The sequence below is a fragment of the Spodoptera frugiperda genome, unplaced genomic scaffold, assembly GCF_023101765.2.
Source record: "Spodoptera frugiperda isolate SF20-4 unplaced genomic scaffold, AGI-APGP_CSIRO_Sfru_2.0 tig00001167_1, whole genome shotgun sequence".
In the NCBI taxonomy this organism is placed as follows: Eukaryota; Metazoa; Arthropoda; class Insecta; order Lepidoptera; family Noctuidae; genus Spodoptera; species Spodoptera frugiperda.
Genome location: NW_026095724.1, coordinates 146,805 through 162,462, shown reverse-complemented (window position 1 = coordinate 162,462; position 15,658 = coordinate 146,805). Strand labels below are relative to the sequence as shown.

General features: G+C 34.4%; 1 protein-coding gene across 2 annotated transcripts; it reads left to right on the top strand.

Moving 5' to 3' along the window:
* LOC118264221 (piggyBac transposable element-derived protein 3) lies at positions 1-13,667 on the top strand. Of its 2 annotated transcripts, XR_007707610.1 has the most exons (4): positions 1-2,462; positions 2,548-6,314; positions 6,561-12,496; positions 12,547-13,667. XR_007707610.1 is itself a non-coding variant. In XM_050707629.1 (2 exons), the coding sequence occupies exons 1-2, from the start codon at positions 6,293-6,295 to the stop codon at positions 8,474-8,476; spliced, it is 1,938 nt and encodes a 645-aa protein (XP_050563586.1). In that variant the 5' UTR covers positions 1-6,292; the 3' UTR covers positions 8,477-13,667. The 2 variants fall into 2 exon arrangements, 1 of the variants encoding a protein (XP_050563586.1); XM_050707629.1 differs by having other exon boundaries at positions 1-6,314; positions 6,561-13,667.
* The last annotated feature ends 1,991 nt before the right edge of the window (positions 13,668-15,658 follow it).

Genomic DNA, 15,658 nt, shown 5'->3' with positions numbered 1-15,658 from the left:
TAATCCATCGGATTACTTTAGTGTAGAAAAATTATACACATCAACATCGGTTTGAGCGTGCACATATTTCAAAAGTTAATTAAACCTTATTATGTAACACAATTTTCTGTTAGTATTAAAGTAATTAAAAAAGATAATGTATTTCACTTACCTTAACGTTATAAGTAATCTTTCTACAGCACTAATAGATACTCTCCAATTTGTGTGCTTTCTCTGTAAAGCATTTCTCACTTTGGACATGATAATATTAAAACACTGTGGAGTCATTTTATACACTGTGACAAAACGATCTGGGTAATTGTGTAGGTCCTCCATTATTTTAAAAAATCGATTGTCTTCATTGCTTAGCCATACCGGATGTACCCAGTAACGTCTAACCCTCTGTATATTAGCGAGATTTACCAGTGCTAGTACATCTTCATCTTCAGAAGAAGACATGTCGAGGTGACAAAATCAGACTGTTGAATGCCGAAAATAGTCCTGACTGCGCGACTGCGTCGCGTCCGCGCCCCGTCTCTTCTATATAACTTCAAAAGTCGCGTCCGTGTCTCGTCTCCGCCCTGTCCGCGACGCGTCCTCGTCTTACGTCTCTTCTGTCTGGCCTGCGCCTAGAGGTGATTACGACAACAGAAGTTTGGATAAATAAAGTATACATTCTTACCGAATTGTGTACTTTATTTGGACCCCTACCTACCTACCTGCCGGCCAACCTGACTACCAGGTACAATAAGTGCCGCAAACTTATTAAAACAGAATCAGAAAGTAAAGCAACAAAAGAAACGAAACGTCTTATGAAAAATAAACATATAAATAAAACAAACAAACCTATTACGGACGAAGATCTTCTTAAATTTTATTAGAAGATTAGGTAGGTACATTTTAAGAGTTTATAAAGATTTAAGTGGGTACCTAGGTAGGTGTTAGAAAATATTTCAAAAAGTGCCAATGATTATAAGACTGCCAATAAGTGCCAATGATTGATTTATTCCATTCTAATACCAAAAACTAATACCACTGGTATTTGATTCAACTCTTATTTTTTTTCTATTCCGAACGGATACCACTTTTTAAAAAAATTAATTTAATGTACGAACGATTACCAACAACTTGAATTTGGTACAGTCAGCGCAGTCAAACCTAATCAAAGTAAATTTGTTTTTCAATATTTTTATGTAATTGTAATATAATGCTTAAAACCTTCCAAATTCACTTCACTCCAATATTTTTACAAAGGTTAGCATAGGTAAGAGTAGTTTTAGTGAATCATCTTGCTATTTTTTTTACCTGCGAGAAAGGGTGAGTTTCTATATATATATATATAATCTATTGTTCAAAAAATCGAAACAACCAATCAAAGTCAAGTGTGACTGGAATGTTGTGCTTTGACTCGGAGAGAAATTTTATCTACATAAATTCTTCAGTACATTTCCGTCAGGGGGGGTCAACTATGTATGGGCATTTGGTGAATACCTATTGGGGATCCAATAGGGTTGCAAGCAAAATGTAACTTTTTTAATCCAATTTATTGGTAGTTTCAATGACTCCTTCTTTTGTTACCATTTTTGATTAGTTTTATATTATTACAGCGAGAAAATAAATAAAATATCGGACTTTTGCAGTAACACGTCACAAAACGTGGATCTTAAACATTTTTTTACATAAATGTCTCTTTTGTGGTATATTATTTTAGCACTATGGCAGCACTGGATATTTTCTACCCTACAAACATTCAAAATGGCGGTTGTTGTTGTTTGTTTGCTGTTCGGTTTGTATCGTTCGTAAATCAATCAACACAATTTTGCTGTAGCAGTTTCCGATTTGTTCCATAATAATTACATTAATTGCGTTGAGTCGAGCCTTTGCTCCTCCGCTATAGTGTAGAGTTGTGGTTAAAGTCGTTGTGCTGCCGTTTGCTATTTGAGACAGTGACTCTTAGTACCGTTTAGTTTTCGTCATTATTAGTTTAATTATGGCTGATAATATTCGACGAAGATGTCTAAAATGTGGCCGATCACCGAAGGAAGAATCCGACATTTGCCTTTATAGATTTCCTAAACCTGGACCAACTAACATGTTACGGTAAGGAGTACCCATTTATTTCCATATAAGTTTATATCTTAGTAGTGAAATGAAGCTCCCACATACTAGAATGGTTGCTAAAACATCCGATTTCATCCAGGAAAGTAACAGAAACAATCCATCAAACACAAAAAATTTGATAACTGCAGTTGTTGCCACCGTATTATAACATTATCTTTAGTTTAATAAGTTTGCGACTTAGAAATTGCTTCCTCTCAATGATCAATTATTATTTTGTTACAGTTGTGTGTCATGGGCCGTGTTTTGTTTTCCTGATGCTGATGCCAGTGAGTGGCACTCTGTGGATGTCCATAAAAATCTTTTCCTAAAGTACAATATCAAATACGATACAGATATACAGTCCAATGTTCAGACAGGACAAAGTAATTATTAACATTTTACCATCCAATAAATTTCATATTAAAGATGTATGAACTATGGGTCATTTTAATACTTCATTCTTTACAGGTTTGGCAAAATGGAGTCACATCAAACAATTTTATGAACTGGATAGTAAAAATATGAATTTCGTATTTGCACCGGTTCTTCGTAAACAACATTTGAATCCAAATACAAAAGAAAAGATGGGGGTAAAGTTGGCTGCTCAAGTTTTTAGCCACTCTGTTGCTGCACAAAAATAGCCACAGGTAAATCCATACTAATATTATAAATGGGAAAGTGTGTTTGTGAGTTTGTTTGTTTGTCCTTTCTTCACGTCGAAACGGAGCGAGATATTGACATGATTTTTTGTGTGAAGTTAGCTGGGAGGCTGGAGAGAGACATAGGCAACTTTTAACCGCGGGAAAACATCTCATTCCCTTGGGAAAATTAAAAATGTTTATCGTGGGCAAAGCCGCGGGCGGAAGTTAGTAAAATAATAGATTGTTTTTACTTTTTTCTATTCACAATGCAATTTTTATTTAGGACTGATTTTGCAATACCTAGACAAAGTTTCTTCCAATTCAAATTGACAATGATCTGCATTCCATGTCTTATTCTTTTCTGATTAACTACTGATATAGTGTTTATCTGAAGATTTATAACACACACCACACACATCCACAGGCATAGATAAGCTACAAATACTTTTTTAAGGTAAAAAATAACCAATATTTTGTAATATTCTTTACCACTATTATGAAAATGTCTACCAACTAGATACAAAGGTTGTGCTAAGAAGAATACTTACACCATGTTTTTTTTTTAAATGGTAATAAATAACTTAGAAAATGTACTATTTTTCCCTACTATGTGGTTTTCAGAAATATGACTGACATGCTAGAAAGAACTACTTTCGAGCACTACCACAACCAAACTCAGTGATGCTCTGGCAATTTTTAAACAGTTTAAAATATTTTAATACTTACTACATATTATTTTACTTCCTTTTCTCAATTGCGATAGAGCCTAAATCCCAAAGAAAAAAATGACTCCTTTAGTGTTATAAAGTTAGATTACTACCCTACTTACCCTTACCTTAGATATTAAAAAACTACGACGTGTTAGGAAGTAGTGCTCTTCTCAGCATGACCTTTGTATCTCCTACATCTAGTTGGTAGAAATTTTCATAATAGTACAAAAATGCTTGAGTATTTTTTACTCAATATACTGTAAAGATACTAGAAAAAAATCCATGTTCATGGCAGGGAGTACAACAGGATAAATCAGCCCTTAATGAATTAGTATTGTAAAATATCAACTAAAACATTGCCACAGACAGTGGATATAAATTAAAATCCATACTTAATATTATAAATGCGAAAGTAATTCTGTCTGTTACTCTTTCACGCCTAAACCACTGAACCGATTTGGACGAAATTTGGTACGTAGATAGAGTTGACCATGAGAAAGGTCGTAGGCTACTTTTTGTTGCGAAAAAAGGGGTAGAAAGGGTTGAAATAGGGGGTGAATATTTGTATGGAAATTTGCTATCATACAGACCACGCGGGCGAAGCCGCGGGCGGAAGGCTAGTTATTTATAATCACGGCAATTATCTAGCTCGTACGAGTTCTAATAGTAATAATGGCAACTAGATACATGAAAACTTTTAATAAATGCCCAAACCAAGACAAATAGACATGTCAATAAAATAAGAGACAGTATCGTCAAGTCAGGCATCAAAGGCTGTGGATTTGTGTTTCTTCGGATAGATTAATTTTCAGTAACTAGCCTACACTGTATGTGCCAATGTAATGTGTGCATTTGTACAATTATGACCCTTTTTTGTTTTATTTCAGGAGAAATGCCCTCAGAAGCTATAGCCACAGCTGACCTAGTGTCAAATATGGATAAATTTTGTTCGATAGTTTGAACAGTGAAAGTGCAGAATTAAAAAGAGGAAAGCCATTTTCCACAAATTTATCAAAAAAATCACCACATCTGGATTTTTTCAATAAAATGAAAATTAAAATTACGAACATGCAATTTGTGGGCAGTTCGCAAATTCCTCCATCGCAACAAGGTTGGATCTGGACTATTAATGCAGTAGAGCGGTTATGGAAAAATCTTACATGGAAACATAATAATATAAAAACATTATGCACTCGACGCCTGCAACAGGATCCAATCGAAAATTTATTTGGCTCTATAAGAGCAAATTGTGGAGCCAACACAAATCCGACTGTTGGTCAATTTGTAGCGGCCTTGAAAACCACAATCATGTCCAACCTTGCACATTTGTCGAGTGGTGGAAACTGTGAACTAGACGATAATGAAAGTATATTAAAGAATTTTAAGAAATTATTTACACCCACACTCGTGCACACTGCCGATGAAGATAAAAAAGAACTGGACGAAACGCTTTGCTCCGCAACACTTTCATCCGATTCGGTAAATGAAAGTTTTATCGAACTTTCGTCTACTGATAGTGCAGAATTGCAGGCGTGTGCGTACGTGTGTGGGTATTTATTAAAAAGGAAAAAAAACGAGTGTAAAACATGCAACAATTTTCTTTTAGAAAAGGAAATAGATTATAATTGTATGGTATTTATGGAATTTAAAGAGTACGACGATTTAAAAAAATCGCTAATGTATGCGTCAAAATCACTTGTAAACTGTGTGGAATCTTGTGCGACTGTTATTAATGAACTTTTGCGCACAAAATTCCACACAGTAAATATCCGTCAAACTATAATAAATATAGTTAAGGTTAAAGTAGATTTTAAGTTTATAACTTGCCACCACAAAGAAAATGTGAACTTTATATTAAATTCTGTATTTTTATATGTGTTAAGCGTTTTTGTACTCTTAAAAATGGTCAGTACAAGGAAGAGTCGTCGACTACACTATTAAAGAATAAAATGAATATAATAAAACATAGATAAAATCTATATGAAATTGTTTACTTTTCACCTTATCCTTAACTAACTTTTTCTAGAGTTCAAGCGTTTTTTCCATGTATTATTCTTCTGTTTGAATTGGTTAACGATTAAAATATACATTATTTCAAACAGAAGAATAATACATGGAAGAAACGCTTGAAACTAACGAATAAGCGAGCACCTTGGTTTTGAATTTTCCCGCATAAAAGTTTTAAATTTCCCGCTAAATTAGTTTCGTTGGGGATACCAATAGATGTCGCTATGAAAAATCGTCTACCATTTTTTTGTATGGAGTTGATATTCTTCTTAGTATATGTGTTCTGTGATTTCCGTGCGGTGGCGGTGGCGTATTGGTATCAGAGTGACAGTGATTTTTATTTATTAAGTGAGTATATTAATTTGTTCTTTTGTATAATTTACTTCTCTTTATTAAAATTAGTGTTATTTAAAATACCTATTATTTGATTTTTTTATCATAATCCAATCAAATGTAAAAGTTACATACATACAAATGCCAGTACCGCGAATTTAGTTTCTATTACTATACTATCCCATACTGAGCTGCAAATTGCAAAAAACTTACGATAATTTGAATTTTGCGGGCCACCCTGGAGCATCCACCTTAACCTCGTACCGCCCCTTGTACATTATAATGTAGGTACATAATATTAGAAATCATTAAAGCCCAAACATATTTAAAAAAAGTACACGTAAACGCCCAGCGTACATTACGATGAACAAAATAAATTTTGTGGAAAGTTTAAATTTCCCGCCAGGATACATATTAATGGTGACTTTTATTTGATTTGTGTTTAATGCTGTCAACGTTTTGACGTCTGTCAACTTGATAGAAACCATTGGTTAAACGTCAAAATTGCACACACGTGGCAAGATGGCGAGCCGGCAGATACCACGTAAGTTTGATCCGCTTTTATCTTTTTAATTTTACAGATTTTTGTGTGAAATTTTGATCTTAGTGAAAGAATTGTTACTAAACTATTGTGTGATATTATTATTAAAAGATCCAAAAATCTTTTTTAAATCGCTCTTAAAATATTATGTACATTAGATTACACATTGGGCGTAATGTACAAAAAAATATGTTCATTCTATTGTACAATGGGTTATTATATAATAATTGGTTTTATTTCTTTCTTTAGGTCTGGGGGATGTTGATATTGAACAATTATTGGTCGATTCAGAAATTGAGGACTTTGTTCCTTCAGACGAAGATGTAGGGGATCCGGAATACATGCCAGTTTTCGGATCGCCAGAAAATAGAACGGAAACTGAAAATGAAACGGAATCGGAAGCGGAAGAAAGGCCAGTTAGACGTGCTCAAGGTCGAGGACATGGTGCTGGGAGAGGACGTGGTGCTGGGAGAGGACGTGGTGCTGCTAGTGGACGTGGTGCTGCGAGAGGACGTGGTGCTGAGCGAGGTCGGAGAGGGGTAAGAAGGGGAAGGGTGAGGGGTCCTAATTCAACGGTTGAGACATCATCAAATGGGTCCTCGGTACCTTCAAGCAACTGGACCATACAAGAGTTTCATCCTCAAACTCCAGTTTTATTAGAGCCGGCCTATTTGCCACTAAATAGTCAAGGTTATCAGAAGCAAGATTATTGGAAGCAATATATAACCGACGATTTAATTGATTTAATAGTCCAGAAAAGCAACCAAACCGCAGTTGAGAGACATGGGCGGAGCTTAAACTTGACCGCAGTCGAAACACATGTGTACCTGGGTATAACATTAGTAATGTCTTCCATCAATTATCCTAATCTGCGAATGGCTTGGGAGAAGAAATGGAAGGTGCCTGTCATAGCTGATAATATGTCTCGAAACAGATTTCTTCAGCTGAGAAACAGTTTGAAAGTTGTATTTGACAATGATATCACGCCGCAAATGAGATCTCAGGATATACTTTGGAAAGTTCGCCCTCTAATCCAATATATGCAAGTTGGTTGCCGCGCTCAACAAAAAGACCAAAGCCTCTCCTTAGACGAAATGATCATCCCATTTACCGGGTCATGTTCCATAAAACAGTACTGTCCGGGAAAACCTAATCCTGTAGGCATAAAAGCATTTGTCTTAGCAAATCCAGATGGAACTGTGTGTGATTTCCAAGTTTATCAAGGGCAAACGACCTTTTCAGACTATGCTGATACACCTTTTGGATTGGGTGAAAAAGCAGTATTAACATTGGCTGACCAACTAGTACCAGGACATATACTCTATTTTGATAGATTTTTTACCTCAGAAAAGTTATTTGATGAACTTGAAAAGAGGGGTATCAAGGGGACGGGAACTATTATGAAAAATAGAATACCATATGATGTGAGAGAATCAATAATAAGTGATAATGAACTAAAGTCTCAGGGAAGGGGAAGCTTTCAAGTTTTGGTCAGAAATGATAAACGTCTTGCACTTACGAAATGGTATGATAACAAACCAGTACTGTTATTGTCTTCTGTGGAGGCTGATGTTGAGGTTGATGAATGCAAAAGATGGTGCAAAAAAGACAAACGTTATGTAATTGTGCCAAGACCAAGAGTTGTTAAGGAGTATAATAAAAAAATGGGAGGTGTCGATTTAGCCGATCGCATGTTGGCTGTTTGCCCTAACAGATATCGTACCAGAAAATGGACACAACGATTTTTCTCACACATGATTGATTTAGCTGTTACAAACTTCTGGTTGCAGTACAAAAACGATCAGGTAAAATTAGGAGTTCCTTCAACAAAAATACTGCAACTGCGTGCCTTTAAAATGGAACTAGGAGAAATGCTCATTGAGTCACATGTTTTTACAAATTCTGATCACGAAGAAGCATCTGAAACAGAAGTAGTTTCAGCTAGAAGAAAGGGCCGACCTTCAACGGTTGTAGTGCCGAGCGTGAAATTTCGTACCCATGCAGCTAAACACCTCCCTATGATAAGTGATGGTAATTCTAGTAGATGCCGTCACTGTCATTACAATAGGACTCTATTCAAATGTATGCATTGCAAAGTAAGTTTATGCCTCACGAGATACCGTAATTGTTTTTTTGATTTCCATCAGAATGATTCAGATAATTAGTACATTTATCATTTTCATGTTTTTTGTAAACAATACTTACGTTAGATATTGTTTATGCGTAGTTTTTATTTTTTGTTATTAGAGAACAATGTTTATTTTTTGATTTTTATTAGGTATATTTGGAAGTTGATTATTTAAGAGGAGATTTGAAAAAGATAATTATATGTTTTGTTAATTTTTAAATATTTTAGAGGCTTTCATTATTTCGTTTCCGTTCGTTTGAAAAAAAGGTGATTACTTTTGACAGACTTGTGTTAAGACTATTTCTTTTTTAGAACAGCTAGTGCTTAATGTTTTAGTACTTTTTAGGTTTTTTGAAGTTTCTTATTTATCTGGATAAGATAAAACATTATTTGTAATTTTATTTTAGAGGCATATTTCAATAACTATCACAGCAATAGGAAGGTGGTTAAATTTAAGAGACTTGTCTTAAAGACTGAATTCAATTAAGGATCTCAATGTGTGATTATTACATAACCAAAAATAAAGAAATTGATTTATAAATACTTTTTTCTTTATATCCTTTTCACATGAGTAACACCCAATATACAGTTAAATGAACAAAATAAATAACCTCAATGTAGTAAGTAACGCCTAATGTCCATTTAAATGAACAAAATAAATCGCCTTAAAATTTAATTCTTGATCTTCTACGTAACGCCAGGTTATACCCAAAAATATAAAAAAAATCGTATGCACATATTTACGAAAAAATAAGTGCATTCTTGCTTGGGCACTTACAATAACCTCATATTATGTACATTAAAATGAACACTGGGCATTTAGCTCTCACGATATTTTTTATGCTTGGGCGTTACGAGGTTAAAACATGTTTTAACTAATGAAGGTTTATACCTTCGGTAAGCGTTATATCTATACTAATATTATAAAGCTGAAGAGTTTGTTTGTTTGTTTGTTTGTTTGTTTGTTTGAACGCGCTAATCTCCGGAACTACTGGTCCGATTTGAATTATTCTTTTTGTGTTGAATAGTGCATTTATCGAGGAAGGCTATAGGCTATAAAACATCACGCTATGACCAATAGCAGCCAAGCAGAGCGGGTGAAACCGCGCGGAAGTAGCTAGTTATGAATAAGACAGTTAGTGTTCCATCTTTCAATATGTATTTTTATCCGAAAACTATTTTGCTAAAGCTATTTTGTTGTCCTCACAGGATGGCAATATTACCAATGAGAAAAATCATAGCTGCGAGCCCGATGAATTCAAAAATGTAATGACAAAAAAGCTGGATGATTTAAGAGATAAAGTGATGAAGCCTGATTTCGCCCCAATACCAAACATATATAACAAATTCAAATCACAATTCTGCGCTACTGAATCAGATTTGGTGAGAAATATCACATCGTTTGCAAACATCAAATCAAAATTGTATTATGCAAGAAACAACGCAGCTGGTGTAAAAAAAATTAAATGTAAATCAATTGATGAAGTAGAAGTTCCATTACAATTCAGAGATTTTTTAGAAATTATTTGAAATTTTGAAACAAAACATTCCTGGGTGGGAACCCGTAAAATTTTTAACAGATTTTGAACTAGCCGCAATGAACGCCATTACAATTGTTTTTCCGTCAGTTGTGATTAAAGGATGCTACTTTCATTATTCCAAAAATGTATGGAAAAAAGCAAAACAGTTGGATCTGACAAAAGATGCTATCACCCAAAGACATGTAAGACTTTCAGCTTTACTGCCTTTACTTCCTCGTAAATTCATATGGATGGTGCTACATAATGGAAGACTGTCCTGATACTGACGCCATTCAAACATTTAATGACTACATGGTGTCAATTGTGACATGGCCATTGCCATAGCCATTGGGCTAGAGAACGAGAGTTTTGTAGACATTTGGTGCGTTCATGGTGAACGCCATCGAACCACAAATGCCGTATCTTGGCATAAGAAATTAAACTCGGCTGTGCCAAAGAATGCTAATTTATATCAGCTTCTGAACGTGCTGAAAGAGGACGCAGATTTACAAACAGTGGTTGTTACTCAATATAAATCAAACGCACCCCCGCAAAACGATGTGCACAGACAACTATTATGAAAAATTCGTGGATCACATACGTAACTGACCAACTCCTCAAAAACAAAATCTCCGTAGGTCACTGCTTAGAAAAATTAAGGATTTAGCTACTAATTGTTGAAATATAAGAAATTATTTACACGTTATTTAGCTGATTATACTAATAGTTGATTTTCTGTGATATTTTATAATTCTTAGATTATAAGTGAATTATTCATATATGACATTTTTGCAAAAAAAAATTGCTGATTCATTGCTATATAGGTGAAGAATGACTGATTTGATTAAACAATAAGTTGATTTTCTGTGAAATTTTACAATTGTTTAGGTAAGGTTAGAATTCATTGCAAAAAAAAATTGCTGATTCATTGCTATGTAAGTGATGATGACTGATTTGATTATACAAAAAGTTGATTTTCTGTGATATTTTATAATTGTTAGATTTAAAGTGAATTTTTCATATTAGATATTATTGCAAAAAAAAAAATGCTGATTCATTGCTATGTAGGTGATGAATGACTGATTAGATTATACAAAAAGTTGATTTTCTATTATATTTTACAATTGTTAGATAAAAAGTGATTTATTTTTGTTAAAGATTTACCTGACATAGTTGTTATGAGATAGGTAGATGTGAATAATTACGTACCTATCTAATAATAACTATGTCAGATAAATTTCAATATAAATTGGACGTAAATAAGCGGAAAGGATCCAACCCACACTATGGTCGAAAATGAGTTATATGTATATACCAAAACACTCTTTGTAGTCAATACTTTAATATTAAAAAAACAATCCATGTATTTCAACGCATCATGTCATAATGACTATACGTTACCAACCCCAATACATGTTATTGCAGTTCATCACTTTTTTTATAGATATCGCTCCAAGCTACTTAGATCGTTATTAATAAAATCATATTTACTAAATCACATATTAGTAAAACGATCCAAAGTACTTTGATAATTGTAATTCCAAAGATATTATTTAATGAAAACGATTCATGTGGCATGGATCGTTTTCTTTTTATTCGAAATCATTACTTAAAATGACTTGGTAAATATCGATAACGATCCATGTTAACTTGGATCCTTATATTGAAGTTTATTGTGTACCTATTTTTGCAAACAGGAACCAACCCTCAATTTGAGTGAAATTGAGTTAAATATACAGATAGCGCTACAATCACCCACTCTATCTTCCCAAAAGATATGGTTCCTTTTTACCGACTAACAACAGAGGTACAGACTGTCAATAGCGGAACCAACCCATTTTGGCCCATCTTTAAAAAAACTGGAAAGAACTATATGGCATAGTACCCTAAACACTTATTAAAACCAATTGTTATACAGACCCATGACACTTGGTAACTTTTGAACCTAAGCATTTTAATTATGCAAACCAGAACCAATGTCGGTTGGTTCCATCTAACACAAAAAGTTACAATACTTTTATATCTGGTTAAGATTAACCTAATTTGAATAATCTTGAAGGAACCATATAGCATAGTTCTTTAGAGTGTTAAAATTTTGCATTATATAAACATACTTTAGAGGGTGGTAGTGTGTGATCTAAGGTGTAGACCAAATGAAAGACCGATGACGACTGAAAGTATATTGTTCCTTAATAAGACGGATACACAGTGCGCGTGTTCACATAATGAACAATGAAATGAATAAACAATACCTATAATTTATTACATCCGAAATATAAACTGTAACTTTGTTTACGTTGCAACTTGACACGCCTTAAGTAGTACTTATACGCTATGCCGCTACACTACTCCCCCCCTTTTTAAAAGAAACACTTTAACAAAACAAAGCGGGGTATTGATTTAACAATCACTTAAAACAATATTATAGCTAAAACTAACAAACCAACAATAGGTATATTTATTATCAAGTACACTCTAGTTTAACAATTAACAATGGTTCGAAATTTAATAGGTTTATACAAATACACTTAAATCTAGTGATTTAAGTGTATTTGTATAAACCTAATTTAGAGTTAAGGTCTATTAGTAATAGACCTTAACTCTAAATTAGACAGGAAATACAAATAACATTAACTTATTACTATAATATGTTTACTTAAAAATTAAAACGTACAGGTTTTTTGCTGACTCGGCCGCTGCGCGTTGTAAGCTTTGTGTCCCTAATGTCGAATCTTGTTCTAGCTCAAATGTAGTATCAATAGAGAGTAAGGATTGCAGCAGAGAAGCAGATAAAATGGTGTGTAGGATCACAGCCAATGTTGAACTGCTGATATCAGGAATGAAGCAATCTTTGTGTTTTATAGCCAAAGATGTAGAGACTGGAGCAGTGAGCATGTATGTAGTCATTAGAATTCAATCCCTGAGATTAGAGTGTGTTCAGACTTCTCTGTATTACACATTCCAACCAAAACTAAATGTCATTAATCATTCAAATTGTTATGGGAGAGATTACTGTAGTGAAGGAGCAGAACAATCTTGCAAAAAATTCTTGGATCAAGAAAACATGGCCAATGAGATGTTTCCTGCACACTTATATTAAGAAATGTGGATTAAATGCTGGATGTGCTGGCAATGGCTGTTTTTATTGCTCCGATGGATGTGCTTTCAGTTCAATTTCAGTCGAAAACCCAAATCAAGAATCATACCAGGTCATGTCATGCTCTTCTTGGAGATACAAGGTCATTGCTGACATAAATCTCAAAAGATCAGGATTGAGCTTCATCCATACTCTATCTTTGGAGGATGCTACCAGTAAGGAAGTTGATGATCTCACATTCACTTTAAAATCAGCCACCACATCCCCATCAGGTATCATAAGTAAGTGCTTCATGAGGAAAGCTGGCTTGATAGCAATGGTAGACTGTCAGGGCACATCAGAGATGAATTCTGGGAAAGTGGGGGAAGTCAGATGCCAAACTGTGAATGATGCCTTATATCCTGGACCAAATTGTAAAATAGCCAGCTCAAGCGTTATTACAGAAAGAGCAGGCTGGAGCTGGCTGGCCAAGTTAAATAGTGTAAACATATCGAAACAATTCATGAATGGTTTATTACCACAAGCATATGGTGGATACTTAGTTCAATCTGACTCGGATCAAATTTTCATGTTGGCACCTCCGAATAGTATCTTGTCAATAAACCTTCAAATGAAGAACTATCAGCTTGAGTTGGTGAAAACGAAGGACTCTTGCTACTCAACCAATGTGAATGTGAAAGGTTGTCATTCCTGCAGTGAGGGAGCCAACTTGACGATAACCATATCCAATGATCACAAGCTATCTCCAGACTCCACATTGATGAGCCACTTCTTCTGCTCCAGTTCCGGGATCAATGCTTTAATCCCTATAAGCTCCAAAGGAGAGACTTTTAGCACAATGATCTACACCAATTCTGACACCATCAACGAGTATTGCAACTTCACTTGTGGAACTCAATCTCAAAAGATGTTGCTGATAAGCAAACTGGAAACAAAGATGGAAATTGATCCCTTGTCAAACAGCAAGTTTGATGAAGGAGCTGTGGATGAAGGAAGAGTGCTGACTCACTGGGATCTCTTGAAGGACTTGTGGGGAGACTTCAATTTTAGGCTAAAGCTGGGGATGAGCTTTCTGACCATGATACTGGTGTTGATCATAGTGTGTGTCATAGTAAAGACATTCAGAGGGAGATCACAGTATCTAAGCATCAAGCAGCCTTGATTTGATGTGGTTGAATGACTACCAACTTCGTGATTTGGATAGCAACAATGAAATAAATAAACAATACCTATAATTTATTACATCCGAAATATAAACTGTAACTTTGTTTACGTTGCAACTTGACACGCCTTAAGTAGTACTTATACGCTATGCCGCTATACGCTAAGCTTAAAGATATAAGGAGTATTCTGCACCTCATACCACACGACGCAAAGACTTTCTACAAAACCCTGAAAGGTGAAACAATAGAAGACGATATTGATGGCTTTACCGGCCCTCTCGATTTTGAAGTAGAGGGCGATAATAGTGATTAAGGTCGTGTTTCTGTTATACTTATTATTGTTTTAATATTAAAAGTGTATTGTACTAAGAATTACTTTTATTTTTAGAAATATTGCAACAGTGAATGTTTCATCTATTTTACAGAAGGAACTAAGCAACAAAATATATTTTTGCAATAAAGAACCAACCGGGTTTTTGACGATTTACTTTACTTTATAACTTTATGAAATTTATGAATCTGATATATCTATATAGGCTTAAGTATTTCACATAAGATTACCAAGTATTAATTAATTAATACACTATATTATATGCATATTGCACACTCCGTTTACAAAAATCTCGTTTTCTCGAAACCAACCTGTTGTGGTTTGGTTCTTGTTTGCAAAAATAGGTCCAATTAAAACTTTAAAACGGAAACAACGCACTTTAATTTCTATTTTTATTTATTTATACATTTAAGAGTACAGAAAAATTAATGGGGAAGAATTAATGGGGACTGGGACCCATTCGGATAATCAAATATTCGGATAATCGGATTTTTTAAAAAACTTGCCATTGAAGAGAATAAAAGCTACGTTTTGATATTGCACTATTTTTTTATTGAATTAAATTGAGGGGGGAAGTCAGTGTAGGCACAACGGCAAGTTAAGACAAGTCAACTCAAGACTTGACGCGCAAACACTGGCTTCGCGGGGAGAGAATAATAGCGCACTTAGACTTTTTTTGGACAATTTTTGTGATTCGGATAATCGGCGATTCGGATAGTCGGAGTTCGGATAATTGGAGTTCTACTGTAATATTACTACTAAAGTAATATTATATTCTTTAGTTAGTAAGTTTACTAATTTTGAGGGTATTTTAGTAGGAATCGGATGTTTAAAACCTTGCAACATTGATTTTCATTCAAGTTCGTACACGTTCGTTGTTTTGCCTGTGCGTGTTTAGATTGAGGTCTCGGTTTGTTTAGATATAAATTCATCGTGTAGCAAATTATAAACATGAAAAGGATTGACAAAATTATAATGAACGCGTTGGAGTGTTCCAACACAGAACAAACTAATTCGCAGTGTAAGTAAAAATAACACATTAGCCTAACCTATAAACATTCTGCTATTATGCATAAAATTATTGCTTTAATAATGCTTATTGCCTTGT

Bases quoted from the DNA above. Each gene is read 5' to 3' on its own strand.
- LOC118264221 (XM_050707629.1), top strand. From the start codon at position 6,293: ATGGCGAGCCGGCAGATACCAC. The intron at 6,315-6,560 runs GTAAGTTTGATC...TTCTTTCTTTAG, and splicing joins GGCGAGCCGGCAGATACCAC to GTCTGGGGGATGTTGATATT.